The 21,776-nt window shown below is 40.6% G+C and overlaps 1 protein-coding gene across 7 annotated transcripts in view; it reads left to right on the forward strand.

Moving 5' to 3' along the window:
- Positions 1-21,776, forward strand: part of taok1a (TAO kinase 1a) — a 179,049-nt gene that overhangs the window by 100,172 nt on the left and 57,101 nt on the right. For all 7 annotated transcript variants that reach the window (XM_070857084.1, XM_070857086.1, XM_070857085.1 and 4 more), the window contains 6 exons: positions 9,788-9,889; positions 10,433-10,478; positions 13,432-13,528; positions 18,420-18,533; positions 20,626-20,717; positions 20,942-21,035. In XM_070857084.1, the coding sequence (XP_070713185.1) occupies positions 9,788-9,889; positions 10,433-10,478; positions 13,432-13,528; positions 18,420-18,533; positions 20,626-20,717; positions 20,942-21,035 (545 nt within the window). The remainder of the gene's footprint in view (positions 1-9,787; positions 9,890-10,432; positions 10,479-13,431; positions 13,529-18,419; positions 18,534-20,625; positions 20,718-20,941; positions 21,036-21,776) is intronic.

Below are 21,776 nucleotides of genomic sequence, written 5' to 3' on the forward strand. Positions count from 1 at the left end.
GTCTGCATCCCAGAGTACTTAAGGAGGTGGCCTTGGAAATAGCGGATGCATTGACAGTCATTTTCCAACATTCCATAGACTCTGGATCAGTTCCTATGGAGTGGAGGGTAGCCAATGTAAGCCCACTTTTTAAAAAAGGAGGGAGAGAGAAAACAGGGAATTATAGACCGGTCAGCCTGACATACAACGGTAGTGGGTAAAATGATGGAATCAATTATTAAGGATGTCATAGCAACGCATTTGGAAAGAGGTGACATGATAGGTCCAAGTCAGCATGGATTTGTGAAAGGGAAATCATGCTTGACAAATCTTCTGGAGATTTTTGAGGATGTTTCCAGTAGAGTGGACAAGGGGGAACCAGTTGATGTGGTGTATCTGGACTTTCAGAAGGCTTTCGACAAGGTCCCACACAAGAGATTAATGTGTAAAGTTAAAGCACATGGGATTGGGGGTAGTGTGCTGACGTGGATTGAGAACTGGTTGGCAGACAGGAAGCAAAGAGTAGGAGTAAATGAGTACTTTTCAGAATGGCAGGCAGTGACTAGTGGGGTACCGCAAGGTTCTGTGCTGGGGCCCCAGCTGTTTACATTGTACATTAATGATTTAGACGAGGGGATTAAATGTAGTATCTCCAAATTTGCGGATGACACTAAGTTGGGTGGCAGTGTGAGCTGCGAGGAGGATGCTATGAGGCTGCAGAGTGACTTGGATAAGTTAGGTGAGTGGGCAAATGCATGGCAGATGAAGTATAATGTGGATAAATGTGAGGTTATCCACTTTGGTGGTAAAAACAGAGAGACAGAATATTATCTGAATGGTGACAGATTAGGAAAAGGGGAGGTGCAACGAGACCTGGGTGTCATGGTACATCAGTCATTGAAGGTTGGCATGCAGGTACAGCACGCGGTTAAGAAAGCAAATGGCATGTTGGCCTTCATAGCGAGGGGATTTGAGTACAGGGGCAGGGGGGTGTTACTACAGTTGTACAGGGCCTTGGTGAGGCCACACCCTGGAGTATTGTGTACAGTTTTGGTCTCCTAACTTGAGGAAGGACATTCTTGCTATCGAGGGAGTGCAGCGAAGGTTCACCAGACTGATTCCGGGGATGGCGGGACTGACATATCAAGAAAGACTGGATCAACTAAGCTTGTATTCATTGGAGTTCAGAAGAATGAGAGGGATCTCACAGAAACGTTTAAAATTCTGATGGGTTTAGACAGGTTAGATGCAGGAAGAATGTTCCCAATGTTGGGGAAGTCCAGAACCAGGAGTCACAGTCTAAGGATAAGGGGTAAGCCATTTAGGACCGAGATGAGGAGAAGCTTCTTCACCCAGAGAGTGGTGAACCTGTGGAATTCTCTGTCACAGGAAGTTGTTGAGGCCAATTCACTAAATATATTCAAAAAGGAGTTAGATGTAGTTCTTACTACTAGGGGGCTCAAGGGGTATGGCAAGAAAGCAGGAATGGGGTACTGAAGTTGCATGTTCAGCCATGAACTCATTGAATGGCGGTGCAGGCTATGTTTCTATGTTTCTCATGTTGTTGGAATTGTTTTGATGAACTAATCAAATCAAATCAATCACAATGTTTTTTGCAAACAAATTGAGACATTTTTCTTTGTAAATGAAATTTCCAATAAGGTTTTAAATAGAATGAAGTGCAAAAATTAAATTTTTCAGAATAATGTGGTTAAATTTATCAACTGATTTATTTCAAGATCTCTGCTTTAACCAAAATTTTGGACTTGATGGCCCAGAATGTGCAGTCCCGATGACAGCTAACTGGCAGCTTTTATCACCAATCCGCCTTTGAAACTGACCGCAACTTCGGGATTTGGCGCATGCAGAAATCTTGAACTTGCAGTCTGCCATTCACTGCTGCTCCTCAGATTACGCTGTGACACCCTGCACCCCCCACCCCTACGCGCACACGCACACGCACACGCACACGCGCACACACCTCTTCCCTAAATGAGAGCTGCACAGAATGCAACAAATTTTATTTGAAGAAAAGTTAGAGGACGAATGTCAAACATTTTACATAGATATTTAACATTTAAAAAAAATCAAATAATGGCCAGATTAATGGGTTCAGTCCCCAAAGCCCAGTAAAATATTATTTAATAAAAATGCTATTTAACTTCTTCAGTCATTGTAAATCAACTGCGTGATGCTATGCTCTACATGGCATGAACACCATATTGTTCTAAAACAGCCTGCCCTCTGACTTGCCTGGAGCAACGGGGGAAATGTGTTAATATGGAATGAAAATGATTGCCTCAGTCATTGTTTGTTTAAGTAGAGAATGCATGGTCAAAGGCTCGGAAACATTAATTCTTAGCATGTATGGATATTTAGAACTGTTTCTTATTTATTAATCCTCAGATAACCCTGAGAGAGTTTTAATTGAAAGTATGTGTAGCAGATGTTCACCTTGTCATTTACAGTCCAGTGTGATTTTTCTGAAAAGTGCCGTGTCAGGGAATATTCATTTTTTTTAATGGTTAGACTACTGACAGCTTTGGGAAATTCCAGACTCTCAACTGGTTATCTTTCTGTTCACACACGTATGACACTAAAGCGATCAAATAACTGCAAACTGAGATTTCAGGAAGAACTTTATTATTGTAATATAAAACTTAAACAACTAAAAGAATTCTCAAAACATTTCTGCTTCTGCAATTCTTGCCTTACCCATACTTATATGCCTACTGTTTTATTATTTTAACTTTTTTTTTCTCCTAATATAATCTTATAACTTATTTTTAAGAGTTCATGTCACTTACCTTTTTTATGCATACTCGGTATTAGCAACCGCTTTGCAGCTAGGGACCAACTTTGGATTAAAAAAAACTTAACTGGCCTTTGGAGCAGGTTTTCAACCAGGAGTTAAAATGTTACAATCAAGTAGCTCTGCTGTACTCAGCACCACAGGAAAAGTTTTCTTCTCGAGGATGCAGAAAGGATTAAAATTGCTATATTCACAAAGGGCAGTATAGTGCAGAGAATAATCTAAGTACAATTAGCGTATAATGTAGATTTCATAACACCTGTGGAAGGAATGAATTGTAGCATGCTTTTATTTCCATTTTCATGCCAAAAATCAGATGACAAGCAGAAAGTGTCCATAATTGGCTTTGCTTTAGTATCCTCCTGTTAACCATGGATTGAGCACATTACAATCATTAAGACACATTTATTTTTTTTCTGAACTGTCTGCTTCTGTGATTGTTGTGGACACTGATCATAGCTTCCTTGAAATGAGTAATGTAAACACATGACTCTTGCATGTTAAACTGTAGTCTTGTTGAAAAATATAAGACATAGCTATAGTATAGAGACCTCTAAGGTAAGAAACTGCAAAAGATGCAGCCTCAGGTAAGTTCTCTCAATCCTGCATATCTAAAATAATGTACAAGATCCTTAAATATTACATGAGTTCAATTTAAATATTTTTTAGATTGAAATGTTTTGTAGTAGTTAACTGTCACTCAAAGGTACATGTTGATTTTGAATAACTAGAAACACCAATCCACTCTAAAAGGGGATCCATTGTTGCTTGAGTGCAAATGAGGAACAAAACTCACTGCATCTGGGATCGCTGTGTTTTCAATTACAATGCCAGGATTCTTTGCCGGATTACTGTGATATCCTTTGAGTTACAACACTTGCATCAGAATTTACAATTCATGCCAAATTATTGCGCATGACCTGACAATAGATTTGATGGTTCCGCGGCAGTAACATCAACGTGCTGCTGATAATGTTGAAGTGAAAACTATCTTGCTTGCAATTCGCACATGATAACTTCTGTGATTCTGGATTCCACTGGCACTACAAGTGTTGATACTTAAATCTACTTGAAATAATTAACAGCTCTGAGAATCTTTGGGAATTATCATTAAATATTAAAGAATATTATTCAGAAAATGAGTATCTTGAAGGAAGGGTTGAGTGAAATTCATGTCTGACCTCTTGCACCTCATTTATCTTATAGATCACCTCAACAGCAAGTATGGCATCAAAGGCAATGCAGCAGCAATATTATACTATTTACAAGTTGGGATGTGGCTTGAAAAGCAATTTCAGGCGGGGGGGGGGGGGGGGGGGGGTGGCTGCGGGGGGGGAGAGAAAACCATAGTATCTACTTTATTTGGTCTTTTTCACTCTAAATAAAGTAGGAGATCATAGCCAGAGAATCACCTGCAATGGCTTCTCTTCCCGCTCCTGCATCATTACACCCAATCAACATCCAGACTGGGGTCAAGCAGGGCTGCGTCATCGCGCCAACCCTTTTCTCGATCTTCCTCGCTGCAATCCTCCACCTCGTGCTCAACAAGCTCCCCCGTTGGAGTGGAACTAAACTACAGAATCAGTGGGAACCTGTTCAACCTTCGTCGCCTCCAGGCCAGAGCCAAGACCGTCCCATCCTCTGTCGTCGAACTGCAGTACACTAGACGACGCTTGCGTCTGCACACATTCAGAGGCTGAACTCCAAGTCATTGTCAACATCTTCACCGAGGCGTATGAAAGCATGGGCCTTACACTAAACATCCGTAAGGCAGAGGTCCTCCACCAACCTGACCCCGCCACACAGCACTGCCCCTCAGTCATCACGATCCACGACACTGCCCTGGACAAAGTGGACCACTTTCCATACCTCGGCAGCCTATTATCAGCAAGGGCAGACATCGATGACAAGGTTCAACACCGCCTCCAGTGCGGCAGCACCGCCTGAGGAAGAGAGTGTTTGAAGATCAGGCCCTCAAATCTGGCACCAAGCTTATGGTCTACAGGGCTGTAGTGATACCTGCCCTCCTGTATGGCTCAGAGACATGGACCATATACAGTAGACACCTCAAATCGCTGGAGAAATACCACCACCGATGTCTCCGCAAGATCCTGCAAATTCCCTGGGAAGGCAGACGCACCAACGTCAGTGTTCTCGATCAGGCCAACATCCCCAGCATCAAAGCACTGATCACACTCGACCAGCTCCGTTGGGTGGTCCGCATTGTTCGCATGCCCGACACAAGACTCCCAAAGCAAGCGCTCTACTCGGATCTCCTACACAGCAAGCAAGCCCCAGGTGGGCAGAGGAAACGTTTCAAGGACACCCTCAAAGCCTCCTTGATAAAGTGCAACATCCCCACCTACACCTGGGAGTTCCTGGCCAAAGGCCGCCCTAAATGGAGGAAGAGCATCCGGAAGGGCGCTGAGCACTTGCAGTCTCATCGCCGAGAGCTTGCAGAAAACAAGCGCAGGCAGCGGAAGGAGCGTGCAGCAAACCAGACTCCCCACCCACCCTTTCCTCGAACGACTGTTTGCCCCACCTGTGACAGAGACTGTAATTCCCATATTGGACTGCTCAGTCACCCAAGAACTCACTTTGAGAGTGGAAGCAAGTCTTCCTCGATTTCGAGGGATTGCCGATGATGATGATGACCCCTGAATAATTGTCCCCCAAGGATCTATCCTTGGCCCCCTCCTATTTTTCATCTACATGCTGTCCTTTGGAGACATCATCCGAAAACACGACGTCGGTTTCCATGTGTACGCTGGCGACACCCAGCTCTACCTCACCACCGCTTCTCTATGGTCTCTAAATTGTGAGACTGCTTATCCGACATCCAGTTCTAGATGAGCAAGAATTTTCTCCAATTAGATATTGGGAAGACTGAAGCCATTGTTTTCAGTCCTAACCATTGGCTCCATCACTCTACCTAATATTTGTCCGAGGCTGAACCGCGCTGTTCGCAGCCTTGGTGAGCTTCTGAACACACATCCACGGCATAACTAAGACTGTATAATATCACCCGTCTCTCCTTGCCTCGGCTCATATGCTGCTGAAACCCTCATTCGTGCCTTTGTTACTGCTAGACTTGACTATTCCAATGGACTCCTGGTGGCGTCCCACGTTCTACTCTACGTAAACTTGAGGTCATCCAAAACCCGGCTGCCCGCGTCCTAACTCACACCAAGTCCTTGACACTCATCAACCTTGTGCTCGCTTTGGCTCCCGGTTAAGCAATGCCTTGATTTCCAAATTCTCAACCTTCTTTTCAAATCCCTCCACGGCCTTGCCCCTCTATCTCTGTCATCTCCTTCAGCCCCACAACACCTCCGAGATATATGCACTCCTCTAATTCTGCCCTCTTGAGCATCCCGATTTATAATGGCTCAACCATTGGTGCCGTGCCTTCTGTTGCCTAGGCCCTAAGCTCTGGAATTCCCTGCCTAAACCTCTCCGTCTCGACCGCTCTTTCCTCCTTTAGGACACTCCTTAAAACCGACCTCTTTGACCAAGCTTTTGGTTTTCTGCCCTAATTTCTCCTTGTATGGCTTGGTGTTAAATATTTTGTCTTATAATGCTCCTGTGAAGCGCCTTGGGACGTTTTACTACCTTAAAGGTGCTATATAAATTCAAGTTGTTGAGGTAATAACATTTTATCTACCATCTTTGAAATGGCATCAGTCGGAGTTAAACTTGCATATTGGGTACAGTCCGTTAACTATATCTATCTATCTATTAAAAGTCTTGCATCTGGCATTGGTCCATCACAGAGAAGTTTTGCAGATTCTGTTACACCTTAAAAAGTTTATGTAACACTTGAATGTAATTAGTAAAATATCATATTTAGACAAAAGCAACAAATCACAACTGAATAAGTAGATTAGCAATGAACAAGGAGCAAGCTTGTGCAAAAAGAATATACGAAACACAGCAGTCACAAACAGCTACTCATGAAACAATTGGCAAGAAGGGGAAACCAATGAAAGCACTCCCAAGTAATTTTTGCAAATCTTTTCAGCTGCTTTCTTTTTCATCACATAGTGCTAAAAATATTTGTTGCGTCACCAGCAGATATAAACTTTAAAAATTCACCGAAAAAAATCTTTAAACTATCTTGTCTTCAGAGCCTTGAACTTGAGTTTTGAGTATTCATAAACCTTGATTTGCTGAGTTTGTGTGGAAGGCCAAGCCTCGGTTTTGTAGTAGGAAAATGGAAGTGTCTTTGCTCAAGTCCTGATATGTGCATAGCTTCGGGCCTCTGGGTGTGTGCAACCTCAATGCCTTGTAAAATACCAGCCCTTCAGTTGTCTGGTTCAGCTGGTTATTAAAAATGTATGCTTATTTGCCGGAGACATATGGCTCTGCTCTTGGTCAGCATACTGATAATTGTTCAATAAGTGACTTAATATTTTTAGGTCTCTGCTTTTGTCAGCCGTGGCTCAGTTGGTAGCACTCGCGCCGTTGAGTCAGTTGATTGTGGATTCAAGTCCCATTCCTGAGACTTGAGCACATAATCTAGACTGACACTCCCATCTTTCCGATGAGCCGTTAAACTAAGACAGTGTCTGCCCTTGGGTGGATATAAAAGAACCCATGGCACTATTTCAAAGAAGAGGAGAGAAGTACTCCCTGGTATCCTGGCCAGTATTCATCCCCTGTGTTTCCTACATTACAGCAGTGACTACAGTTCAAACGTACTTAATTGGTTGTAAAGCACTTTGGGACATCCTGAGGTTGTGAAAGGTGCTATATAAATACAAGTCTTTTTTTACTGTATAATACTGCAAGAATATAAAATTACATCAGTTTTGGTGTGTGACCATAGTAATAAGTACCAATGACGGGACAGTCTGCTCATTTCCATTCCTTCCCAAACTGCCAGTTTTAAAATCTATATTTGGAGTCCTGTGTTTGAGGTAGAAAGTCAGATTTCATACCGAGTCTTTCCCAACTCCATACCCATCTCTCCAAAGCTCCTTGTTGGAATCACTTCAGTACAGCTTCCATCCTTCTCGCAGCACCAAGCCTTCACTGGGAAAAGTCAGAAATGAAATGCTTTGTGACTTTGAATGGAGTGCTTTATCAACCTTTGTGCTCCTCAACCTTTCGACATACAGTGGACCACGCCGTCTTCCTCCATCGCCTCTCGTCTATTGTTCAGCTTTGTGAATCCCCTCCTACTTGTGCAGAAATGGTTTCTCTTCCCATCCCCGCACAGTCACCTCAATAGTCCCCCAAGGCCTCGACTCCTTCCCCTTCATCTACATATAGCTTCTTTATGACATAATCCGCAGATGATGGTCTGTTTCGTATGTATGTTGATGACACCCAGCTATCATATGAAAGCAAGTGCTCTACTCGGAACTCCTTCACGGCAAACGAGTCAAAGGTAGGCAGTGGAAACGTTACAAGGACACCCTCAAAGCCTCCCTGATAAAGTGCAACATCCCCACTGACACCTGGGAGTCCCTGGCCAAAGACCGCTCTAAGTGAAGGAAGTCCGGGAGGGCGCTGAGCACCTCGAGTCTCATCGCTGTGAGCATGCAGAAAACAAGCGTAGGCAACGGAAAGAACGTGCGGCAAACAAGTCCCACACACCCTTTCCCTCAACGACTATCTGTCCTACCTGTGACAGAGTCTGTGGTTCTCTTATTGGACTGTTCAGCCACCTTAAGAACTCATTTTAAGAGTGGAAGCAAGTTTTCCTTGATTCCGAGGGACTGCCTATGATGATGATGATTACAATTTCTCCATCACTTCCCTCAAACCCACGATCACCTCTGTTTGGTCAAACAAGCAGGCAGCAAATCATGGATGAGGCGTCGGGAAGACTGAAACTATTATTGGCTATTCCATAAACTCTATCCTTCTTTCTGGTTACTTGCTCTGCCTCAACTGGTTCATTTGAAACCTTGGCATTGTGTTCAATAACAACTTCCATTATATCACACCTTTAACGTAGCAAATCATCTCAAGATGCCATCACAATGTCATGAGAAAAGAATGGACACTGAGCCAAAGATTAGGAGGGATGATCAAAAGTTTGGTCAAAGATGTGGGTTTGGGAGGGGAGGAGACATTGTTAGGTTGGAGAAAGGTGAGGCTGAGGACGGATTTAAACACAAGGTTAAGATATTGTCTTTGGCCCCAATTATTGCCCCGGATTTTGCAGTCAGCGGCGGATTAATTACGATAACATTTGACCACAGACTTTCTATGGGTTTTTACAGCGGAACTTGCGGTAATTAGAAATCCATTTCAGCACGGCACCCTCGACAGGGGATCTGGGACTTGTGTGAACAGGCAAGAGATTGTGTCGCTCCTTAACCAATTAGATTGAAGAATTCTTAATGAGCAACGCAGAGTCTAAACTAGGAATTATAAGTTAGAATATTTAATTCAATGGCAAATCATGTACAGAAAGCAAAATAAAGAGATGGAAAGACGAGAATGAGCAAGAGATAAGAGACAAAGTAAAAATTAAAACAAATTATTTCAAAAAATCTCCAACAATAATTTAAATCTGAAGGAATGAGGCTCCGCACTTGTAAAAGTTAATTTTCAATGCCAGAGAGATTGTTTAGCAGGAATTAAGACTTATTACGCTATTAAAAAATCTACTTGCACTAAAATGGACAAGTTCTAACTTTAGTGAGTATCAACGGACAAGGGTCAAATTTAGTGGGTGTCTACTGGGTAAGTACAGCAACTCCTTGCCCTTCGTGTGTTTCAATGTCGAGTCTCTGGGTGAGATACTGGCATAGCGAAGCTTCTGGAGGAGCAGGGCAACTTAGACAGCAACCTCCTGGTTTCTGCGTTTAACTGCTCATGCGGTCGCCGGAAGTTGCTGTCCGATTTACACTTTAATAATGATGGCCGCTGATATCCTCACTGTTATCTGGACCAATATCTTTTAACTTTTGGGGCCTTTTTTTTACTAAGTTCAAAGATCTGTGTTCAATTTTAATAAACTACTACAAACATTTCTTACAGAAATGGCAAGATATTATCAAAGAAGTCAAATTTCTACAGAAGTTAAGACATCCAAATAGTATTGAATACAAAGGTTGCTATCTACGGGAACATACAGCATGGGTAAGAAATTTAATTTGTTTACTAATATGAGAACTGACTGCATGCCACTGTGCATATTGTTAATGATGTATCTGAGAGCCCCTTAGTAAGTTTATCCAGAATGATGTTTCAGCCCTCAAGTCTTGGAGCCATTAAAAAAAAATTCCCTGTTTAAAGAAGATTCAGAATCTGAGAGCTGCAATTATGATACTTGTCCTATTTGTTCAGAAGGGAGAACTTGCTTTTCAAATGGTTCACAATACAATAATAAACCTTTATGCACATATCTCCTTAACCTATTTGTTTTATAACGTTGACTTCTAACAGCGATCAAAATGGAACCAGTTTGTTTTTAAATTACATACCCATCCGATGAGCCTTAAACGTGGTGGTTTTCAATGGTTGGAAATAAAGATGCACTTCCATTTTATCAAACATGTATCTAGTGTACTCTTTGCCGTATAATTATAGCTGTGGCAGCCCCATTTTCTTTCTAATGAGACCAGTAGATATGCAAAGATTGTGCTTGCGTATAGTTTTATCAGCTGTTTTCCTCTCTTGCAGCTGGTCATGGAGTACTGTTTAGGGTCAGCTTCTGATCTTCTAGAAGGTAAAATTTTTCCATTCTCTGCCTTTCAAATACAGATAGCAAAACATTCTGTGTAATATTGGACAATATTCAAGAAAGGAATACATTAATTTACTCTTAATTTTCAAATGCTACAAATCTAATCAGAGCCAAAGCAAAGGCTGCATCATTCATTACTCACGAGGTACTCATTAATGGTGTCTCACATGAATTTTTCTGAAGCATTTCCAAATATCTTGCATTTACAAACAGTGAATTCAATATGGCCCAGTTTTGTCTGAGCATTAGATTTAGGTACATGAGAACCATTTTGTATATTGGTTGAAGTATTTTACATAAGAACATATAAGAACATAAGAATTAGGAACAGGAGTAGACCATGTAGCCCCTCGAGCCTGCTCCGCCATTTAACAAGATCATGGCTGATCTGGCCGTGGACTCAGCTCCACTTACCCGCCCGCTCCCCGTAACCCTTAATTCCCTTATTGGTTAAAAATCTATCTATCTGTGACTTGAATACATTCAATGAGCTAGCCTCAACTGCTTCCTTGGGCAGAGAATTCCACAGATTCACAACCCTCTAGGAGAAGAAATTCCTTCTCAACTCGGTTTTAAATTGGCTCCCCCGTATTTTGAGGCTGTGCCCCCTAGTTCTAGTCTCCCCGACCAGTGGAAACAACCTCTCTGCCTCTATCTTGTCTATCCCTTTCATTATTTTAAATGTTTCTATAAGATCACCCCTCATCCTTCTGAACTCCAACGAGTAAAGACCCAGTCTACTCAATCTATCATCATAAGGTAACCCCCCTCATCTCCGGAATCAGCCTCGTGAATCGTCTCTGTACCCCTCCATAGCTAGTATATCCTTCCTTAAGTAAGGTGACCAAAACTGCACGCAGTACTCCAGGTGTGGCCTCACCAATACCCTGTACAGTTGCAGCAGGACCTCCCTGCTTTTGTACTCCATCCCTCTCGCAATGAAGGCCAACATTCCATTCACCTTCCTGATTACCTGCTGCACCTGCAAACTAACTTTTTGGGATTCATGCACAAGGACCCCCAGGTCCCTCTGCACCGCAGCATGTTGTAATTTCTCCCCATTCAAATAATAATCCCTTTTACTGTTTTTTTTTCCCCAAGGTGGATGACCTCACACTTTCCGACATTGTATTCCATCTGCCAAACCTTAGCCCATTCGCTTAACCTATCTAAATCTCTTTGCAGCCTTTCTGTGTCCTCTACACAACCCGCTTTCCCACTAATTTTTGTGTCATCTGCAAATTTTGTTGCACTACACTCTGTCCCCTCTTCCAGGTCATCTATGTATATTGTAAACAGTTGTGGTCCCAGCACCGATCCCTGTGGCACACCACTAACCACCGATTTCCAACCCGAAAAGGACCCATTTATCCCGACTCTCTGCTTTCTGTTCGCCAGCCAATTCTCTATCCATGCTAATACATTTCCTCTGACTCCGCGTATCTTTATCTTCTGCAGTAACTTTTTGTGTGGCACCTTATCGAATGCCTTTTAAAAGTCTAAATACACCACATCCATCGGTACACCTCTATCCACCATGCTCGTTATATCCTCAAAGAATTCCAGTAAATTAGTTAAACACGATTTCCCCTTCATGAATCCATGCTGCGTCTGCTTGATTGCACTATTCCTATCTAGATGTCCCGCTAATTCTTCCTTAGTGATAGTTTCAAGCATTTTCCCCACTACAGATGTTAAACTAACCGGCCTATAGTTACCTGCCTTTTGTCTGCCCCCTTTTTGTAACTTTTTTCCCACCAGTTTCTTTCATCTCCCCTCCTTTCCTGAACATGCTGACTTTTACCAGTGTCACAAATCCAAGGTCATAGATGCCCCTCTAGTTACTCACTCAAATGATGATTCTATCCATTCAAACCTCAATATTGAAGCTCAGATTTTCTGCTTGCTATTTTAACAGCAGTGGTAATGCATCAAACATAAATGGGTTACTCTCATTATAATAATGCCACTAAGAAAACGGAACTTGAATGTCTTAAGCTATTCAACCACTGAGTGTGGCGTCAGTGGGTGTGCTCACCCATTGCCCACACAGCTTTTCAGCAGGAGTCCATGGCCCTGGCTGAAATGAGCTAACTTGGTACACACAAAGCATTGAAGTTGGGACCTTCCTAACCAGTGGTGTTCATTACTACATCACTAAGCTTACCATATATTATTAAGTTCAAATGTAACTTAAAAAAAAAGAAATACAAAATGTTTTCTAATAAATTCTTCAAGCCTTTAATTTAATTAAGATGATGTACAGAGAAAATTAAATTTCCCCACCCCACCCAATTACTTAATAATTTTTAATATTTTCCACCTGTCTCATCAATTCCACTCACACTACCTCCATCCTTCTCCAGGAAAATAAAGCAACTTGTATACAGATAGTGCTGTGTCATAGTTAACAAAACAAAGGTGAAAAAATGGCTCTATATTTATCTTGCCCTAATATTCTGTGCATGTTCTTAATGCTGTGGTGCAAACATATGCATTCAAACAGTTCCCTTTCCTAACTTGCCATGACCGTTGATGCTCATGTTTAGATGAATTTAATTGTTTATTATCCTGGAATTCTCCTGAACATAGCAGATTTTTAGATGCTGGTCGTCTCACTTCTTCTGACATCTCTCTCTCTCCGACATGCCTGACTACAATAAAGTCAGTTTGTCTTTCCTTTCAGACACAGGTAAAGAAAACGAGCATTTATTTGAAGTTTTAGATTGCTCCAGAGCACTTGGCAGTGGATTGTCCTTAGACCTGAACAATTGAGATTTATTTCAAAATAAAAATTTTCAATTTGAAAAAAAATGTTTTTGTGAATTGCTTTTCATCATCTCTTTTAATAATGATGTGGTACCAATTATGATTTACCACCTTAAATATTCTTCTATTAGCAAATTTATTAGATTTTTTTTCCCCCCTGTTTCAGTTCATAAGAAACCACTTCAGGAAATTGAGATAGCAGCCATTACCCATGGTGCTCTGCAGGGATTAGCCTATTTGCATTCCCATAACATGATTCACAGGTAAGTCTATTCAGTGGAACACTACATCCGATGAAAATATTTTGATAAATTGCTTTTGGCTGACATTTCAATACCATTTCTGCATCCGTGAGAGCTCACTGTATGCTGCTTCAGCAGCATAACTAGTCTTCCAGCTGCATGTCTTGCTATACAGATCTGAGATCTATACCAATAACATGGTCGATTTACAGATTTAGCAAGAAAAAAAGATTGGAGTTTGAAAATAGAGTATTGTAGATTACACCAAAGAAACAAACTCTTTCTGCGCACCGATGTACATTTTTTGGTGCCTCACAATTGTGTTCATACTTTTTCCTTGGTGAACTTCAACCACTATTGGGAGGCCAGAGGATTGGGAAACTTTTAAAAGCCAGCAAAGCACAACTAAAAAAAATGATAGAGAGGGAAGATAGATTATGAAAGTAAACTAGCACGAAATCTAAAAACAGATAAGAGTTTCTACAGGTACATAAAAAGGAAAAGAGTGGCTAAAATAAATGTTGGTCCCGTAGAGGATGAGACTGGGGAATTAATAATGGAGAGCAGGGAAATGGCAGAGACTTTGAACAAATATTTTGTATCGGTCTTCACTTTTGAAGACACTAAAAACATCCCAATAGTGGATAATCAAGGGTCTGTAGAGAGGGAGGAAATTAATACTATCACTAAAGAAGTAGTACTCGGTAAAATAATGGGACTAAAGGCAGATAAGTTCCATGGACCTCATGGCTTACATCCTAGGGTCTTAAGAGAAATGGCTGCAGAGATGGTGGATGCATTGGTTGTAATCTACCAAAATTCCCTGGATCCTGGGGCAGTCCCAGCGGATTGGAAAACCGCAAATGTAATGCCCCTATTTTAAAAAAGAGCCAGACAAAAAGCAGGAAATTATAGACCAGTTAGCCTAACATCTGTCGTTGGGAAAATGTTGGAGTCCATTATTAAGGAAGCAGTAGCGACACATTTGGAAAAGCATAATTCAATCAAGCAGAGACAGCATGATTTTATGAAAGGGAAATCATGTTTGACAAATTTGCTGGAGTTCTTTGAGGATGTAAGGGGGACCAGTGGATGTGGTGTACTTGGATTTCCAGATGGCATTCGATAAGCTGCCACATTAAAAGGTTACTGCACAAGATAAAAGTTCATGGAATTGGGGGTAATATATTAGCATGGATAGAGGATTGGCTAACTAACAGAAAACAGAGTCTGGATAAATGGTTCATTCTTGGGTTGACAAACAGTGACAAATGGGGTGCCACAGGGATCAGTGCTGGGGCCTCAACTGTTTACAATCTATATTAATGACTTGGATGAAGGGACCGAGTGTAATGTAGCCAAGTTTGCTGATGGTACAAAGATGAGTGGAAAAGCAAATTGTGAGGAGGACACAAAAAATCTACAAAGGGATATAGACAGGCTAAATGAGTGGGCAAAAATTTGGCAGATGGAGTATAATGTGGGAAAATGGGAGGTTATCCACTTTTGCAGAAATAGAAAAGCGAATTATAATTTAAATGGAGAAAAATTGCAAGGTGCTGCAGTACAGAGGAACCTGGGGGTTCTTGTGCATGAAACACAAAAAGTGAGTATGCAGGTACAGCAAGTGGGGGATAGAGTATAAAAGCAGCGAAGTCCTGCAACAACTGTACAGGGTATTGGTGAGGCCACACTTGGGAGTACTGCATACTGTTTTGGTCACCATATTTAAGGAAGGATATACTTGCATTGGAGGCTGTTCAGAGAAGGTGCACTAGGTTGATTCCAGAGATGAGGGAGTTGACATAAAGATAGGTTGAGTAAGTTGGGCCTATATTCATTGGAGTTCAAAAGAATGAGAGGTGATCTTATCGAAACATGTAAGATAATGAGGGGGCTCGACAAGGTGCATGCAGAGAGGATATTTCCACTATAGGGGAAACAAAAACTAGGGGACATAGTCTTAGAATAAGGGGCCGCCCATTTAAAACCGAGACGAGGAGGAATTTCTTCTCTGAGGGTTGTAAATCTTGGCATTCTTTGCCTCAGAGAGCTGTGGAGGCTGGGTCATTGAATATATTTAAGGCAGAGATAGACAGATTTTTGAGAGATAAGGGAATAAAGGGTTATCGGGAGTGGACAGGGAAGTGGAGCTGAGTCCATGATCAGATCAGCCATGATAATTAAATGGTGGAGCAGGTACGAGGGGCCAGGTGGCCTACTCTTGCTCCTATTTCTTATGTTCACTCAAGGATTCCAATGACAATTTTACACTAAATAACAATTAGCGAGATTGAATTTATTCTGAGAGCTGTGAATTGATAAATGTTCTTCTCTTTCTCCAATTCCACATTATAATATGGATCATTAGCAAGTGACAGAAAATCATTTTGTAGATGCAGCAAAGAAAAAGATGTGAAAAGTGGAAGTCAATAGAGTGCACAAAGATACTGGTGAAAGTTATCTAAATTTGCAGTAGTAAATCCCACAGTTTATTTACATAAAAGCAAAATATTGCAGATGCTGAAATCTGAAATAAAAACAAAAATTGCTGGCAATACTCAGCAGGTCAGGCAGCATTTGTGGAGAGAGAAACCGAGTTAATGTTTCAGGTCGATGACCCTTCCTCAGAACTATTTACCCTTGATTTTCTGGTAGGTCTTTACCATTATAGGTTGTAGGTTACCTTAGAAGTGTATATTAGGATTTAAGCATAGCATGTAGAAATGACACTTTTTTTTACATTTACAAGGGTGATCGTTTCTAGTGTGAGATTCCATTTGACCTGAATAGGATGATGTGAACTCAATGCATTCAAAATGTTTACACTCATTTCTGCTTTGACTCAGTTACAAAGAGTATTAAATTACCCAGCATTTTGCATGCAATTTTTCCTTTCATAAAGATTGATTCTTCAGAGTTGCAATTGGTTTCAAATTGAGAATACAATGATGTAAATTTGTTCTCTGTTCTACAAAACTCTTGTTTACACTGGGTTTTTTTTGGTTTATAAACTTAGACAACTGAAAGTAATGTATTTGATAAGCAAGAAGTTGGTTGTGTTATGGTGGTGTCGACTAAGGAGAGCCCCTTGAAATACTTCTCTTTCATAACACTTGTTTAAGTGTAATCACAGTAACTATATTTTTATGTGTAATCATAGACTAAAAATCAACTGATTTGAAAACAAACTAAATACACCTGACACAAATGCTAGGAAGCACCCATTTTCAAAGAGGTAGTCTCACTGGAGGTAGTCTGCTTTTCCATTGCACTTAATAAAAGTAAGACTAGCATTTATAAAGCGCCTTTCACAACCTCAGGACGTCCTAAAGCGCTTTACAGCCAATGTAGTCCTTTTGAACTGTAGTCACTGTTGTAATTCTGGAAACGCAACAGCCAATTTGCGCTCAGCAGGCTCCCACAAATATGATAATGACCTGATAATCTGTCATTGGGCTTTGGTTGAGGAATAAATATTTGGCAGTATGCTGGGGAGAACGTTCCTGCTTTTCAAATTAGTGGCATAGAATTTTTTTACATCCACTGGAGAGGGCACACCCTTGGTTTAACTCCTCATCCAAAAGACTGTACCTCTGGCAGTGCAGCACTCTCTCAGTACAGGTTGTATCTCCCTTATCCAGAAACCTCGGGACCTGGCCAATTCTGGATAAGGGATTTTTACGGACGAGGCGTGCTCACGTTAAATTGGATGGTACAGGTACTGAGCAAGGGGATAATCGGGGCTGGCTGGCTTGGGGCTGGGAGTGTGGCAGAGAGATCATGGGGTGGGGGCGGTGGATCGCAGGGTCAGGCCAGCGATTGCGGGAGTCGGCAGCGAGGAAGGACTTCAATTTGTTCTTGTCGGAGTTCTGCGCATGCGCCACCCGGTGGTCGAGAATGGTTCTGGATAAGGGAATTCTGGATAAGGGAGGTTCAACCTGTAGTACACTGAAGTGTTATCCTGGATTACGTGCTCAAGTTCTGGAGTGGGACTTGAACCCACAGCCTTCTGACTCAAAGGTGAGAGTTCTACCATTGAGCCAAATGGCAATGGATTACTGACATGTCACAGAGTATCCTGTGTATGTTTTCTAAATAAATACAAGTAAACATTAAGCAGTATTGAACCTTCATAATAGTAGTCGATTGGGGAGTTTTCTCATTCTTTCAACCATCTGCTTTTACAATTGGCTTATGTAGAGTTTATCTGGCCATGAGTCTGAAAATACTAATTTGGCATCTTAACTCAAAATACTTTGCTTTTTTTTTTTAGCAAACTTGATGGGTGACTTGCCATCCTCAGACTCTGATCATTTTATTATATTTTGTCAAAAAAAGTTATCATTAGTTTTCTTCCCACCCCTCTTGCAGTCGTTGACTTCTTGCAGTTTGCACGATTGCCCAAGGACCTATTATTCACGTCTGACACTTAACAGTTTTGGCAATTCGTTTGACCCGAGGATGTGGGTATCACAGCCGAACTTGATCCTGCCTTCACACAACATCCACTCAAGTGTATTTCCAACAGCAGTTGCTAGATTGTGACCGGGAGCAGGGTCTATGGCTGATTTTTCCTGTCCTTAACCCAAGATGCTGAAGCCAGTTGTAGTGCTACTAGATCCGACCTAACTCAGGCTGGGCTAAATCGCTGAACCTTCAGGGAAACCTTCAGAGATGGTGTCTTGGCACCTTAAAAGTGCTTTATAGGATCTTCCTTGGTTTACATTTTTGGCCTAATATATTCTTTGGCCATGTATCATTTTAATAAATTTGTTAAAGCCACAAATGTTAATGTTACAATTGTACTCGATAAAGCTTGTATGTAATGATGGTTATGAACACTATTTGGAATTGAGTACTGAATTTGATGACAGTTGGGTAATTGTATATTTACTTGTTTTGTAACCAGAGACATAAAGGCAGGTAATATCCTCCTGACTGAGCCAGGCCAAGTAAAGCTAGCTGATTTTGGATCTGCTTCCATAGTATCTCCTGCCAATTCATTTGTGGGAACACCATATTGGTAAGAAACTTTTTTCAACCAGAAGGCATGCATTATCATTTGTCTTTAATGTCTTATTTATAGTCACAAGCAGGAGCCAAACCATCAAAGAAAGTAATTTGGCTGTTGTTTTCATTTATAAACATTGGAATTAAAACAAAAATGAAGCTTTTAGTGTGTGCCATTATTCTGAATGGAGCGCTACACAATTAAGAACATAAGAAATAGGAGCAGGAATAGGCCATTTGGCCCCTTGAGCCTGCTCCGCCATTTAATAAAATCATGGCTGATCTGATCATGGACTCAGCTTCACTTCCCCGCCCGCTCCCCATAATCCTTTACTCCCTTATTGCTTAAAAATCTGTCTATCTCCGCCTTAAATATCTTCAATGACCCAGCCCCCACAGCTCTCTGGGGCAGAGAATTCCACAGATTTACAACCCTCAGAGAAGAAATTCCTCCTCATCTCAGTTTTAAATGGGCGGCCCCTTATTCTGGGACTATGTCCCCTAGTTTTAGTTTCCTCTGAGTGGAAATATCCTCTCTCCATCTAACTGGTCGAACCCTCTCATTATCTTATGTTTCGCTAAGATCACCTCTCATTCTTCTGAACTCCAATGAGTATAGTCCCAACCTACTCAACCTATCTTCATAATTACATTTGCAACAGCAAAAAAACATTTCTTCTATCTCTTAACAACCTGATATATATTTATATATATATACTGCTGTTGGACTTCTCATAATATAGAATGCACAGTTTCAAAAAGAATCCAGCCATTTCTTCCATATAATAATAGGAGTTGATTTAAGGTAAATGGATTTAAAACTGTTTAAAGACAGGACAGGAGGCAGTCGCCACTCATTTTTTCATCTCATCAGTCATCAGGTTCTTAGTGAAAGTACACAAGATATAAACAAGATGGTTTCACGAACTGATAGCAGTACCTCTAACACACGGACGTGGATTCCCATTTCAAGTCCGAGCATAAATTGGGTGCAATATGTATTTGTTTGTTTAAAAAAAAAAAGCTAAATGCTTTTTAAGAATATTTAAACCTTCAATGCTAAAGTTGTCCATAGTTTTTGTTTTTCACTAATAAACATTGAGAAGTTTGCACTATGTTTCAATTATTAAATGCACTAACTGGTGTTGTACTGAATAGTGCAGTTCCTGGTTAGATTTGCGATCAGTCCTGACTTAAATGGCTCAAACTGAATCAACGGTAGGGATATTGGTTTCAGAACTCCGGGCTAGGTGAGAGGGCAAATCATCGAAACTTTCCACTCCTGCCTATTATCCATCAACTTCTGCTGGAAAATCCACATGTGGAGTTTGAATAGGTAACAATGCAAATTTGTTTAGGTACTTGATCATGCTTGCCTTTAATACAGCATTGCCCTTCCCCAAAATGAAATCATTTTTTAGGCTTGCATATGAAGGATAGACGCTTGATTTAAGTACAAGAGGGCTTCTGTAGCCTATGGACCTGTACTAGCAAATCTGCATTGAGGAGAAGTTTGGACCAGAAACACTGAAGTGGCTTTTGAGTAACACTGCCAGTGTAAATACTACAAAAATCACAATTAAAGTTCTTTGCAGCAGGATTTTATTTTCTCAGAACCTGGAACTCTCGCATTAGTCCTGCTGACCAAAGCCACAAGAAATTGAGAATGTATTAAACTAGAGTATGTTCGCCGAGTCCCTGATTCATCATGATTAATTGATATAATTGAATGTGAATGGCGCAGAAATTAAAGCAAACCATTATAATTTAAATTTAGCAATGATTGTGTTTTAACATCTCAACCTAAATCTCTTGAAGAGAGAACCTGGTTGCTTTGAAGTTTTACTTTGTTTATTTCAGTTGGTTTAAACAAAACTATCTTGATAAATACTGTTTTAAGTGTTGGTATTTCAAATATGCTGCTGTTGGATTGAAAATGGTTTCAGTACTTTCTGACACATCAGACGTAAACGACTATCTCGTGTCTCCATTGTAATTTTTGGATGTATGTTTCTATTGCTAGTACAGTAACAGCAGCCATCAATAAAATAGTCATAGTTACAATGTAAATTTATCAAACTAAAACTGCTATTTTATTGAAATAGGATGGCTCCTGAAGTAATTCTTGCCATGGATGAAGGACAGTATGATGGCAAAGTAGATGTTTGGTCCTTGGGAATTACATGCATTGAATTAGGTAAGACATTGCAGTTACCCAAGAATGTGAAACAATTAAAATGGCTTGGGGAGAATGCTATAATCATATGTAATAAATTATGATCAGATATGCTTGATAACTTTCTTTCAATGCATTTAAAATGACTGCAATTATACTCTGAATGAAACCTTAAATAACACACTGAAAATTACCATTTCATTGTTAGCAGTTCTGAAATCTGATTACTGCTACTTTGCCCACAGCGGAGCGAAAGCCTCCTTTGTTTAATATGAATGCAATGAGTGCCTTATACCATATAGCGCAGAATGAGTCACCTGCTCTTCAGTCTAATGAATGGTGAGTATACATTTGAAGTCTTGAGATTTGTATAGAAACAGATGTTTCTAAATTATAAACAACTGCCAGTTTAAGAAATACTTGTCAGTGGATGAATGTTTGTCTCTAATCCGGAGTGTTTAAACACATTATCCTAAAATGCACTGCATAATCTTTAAATAGTATTTGTACATTTTTGAAGATGCTAAATGTTGAGATAGCTGTATTTGTAGTAATAAGATTACTGTATTTGAAAACCTTAGTATGTGTCATTTAGGATGATTTATTTAAAAAAAAATCACTTCATTAAGAATAATGACAACAATTTAACAGATGCTAGGGTCTGAACTGTCTAGTGGTAATCCATACTGAGCTCCAAAGTAAATATTTTATTTGGCTATTAACATCAGTTACATAAAAATCTTAATACTTTTTGCTTACTATTTGATTGCCTGCCAGATTAGTCGATTAGGTTCAGAAAAAGCACCATTGGTTTTGAACTTTGTGCAGGCAATTTTCCACATTGTGTAGCTGCAGTAACTTTGAATTATAAGCTATTTATGACCCATTTGTGTACTTTGCTGTAATTGTAATAATGCTGTGCCATAATCAATACTACTGCACTGACATGAGCTGTAGTATTTTAAATTCAAAACCCTTCGAAACCAGGTCATGCAACCTTCATTGTGTCTCTTGTAAGTCTATACAGCTGTATATCTATTTGTGTCTATCTTGTATATAAAAATCTGGCATCTAGCTCAC

Source organism: Pristiophorus japonicus, chromosome 16, assembly GCF_044704955.1.
Source record: "Pristiophorus japonicus isolate sPriJap1 chromosome 16, sPriJap1.hap1, whole genome shotgun sequence".
Classification (NCBI taxonomy): domain Eukaryota; kingdom Metazoa; phylum Chordata; class Chondrichthyes; family Pristiophoridae; genus Pristiophorus; species Pristiophorus japonicus.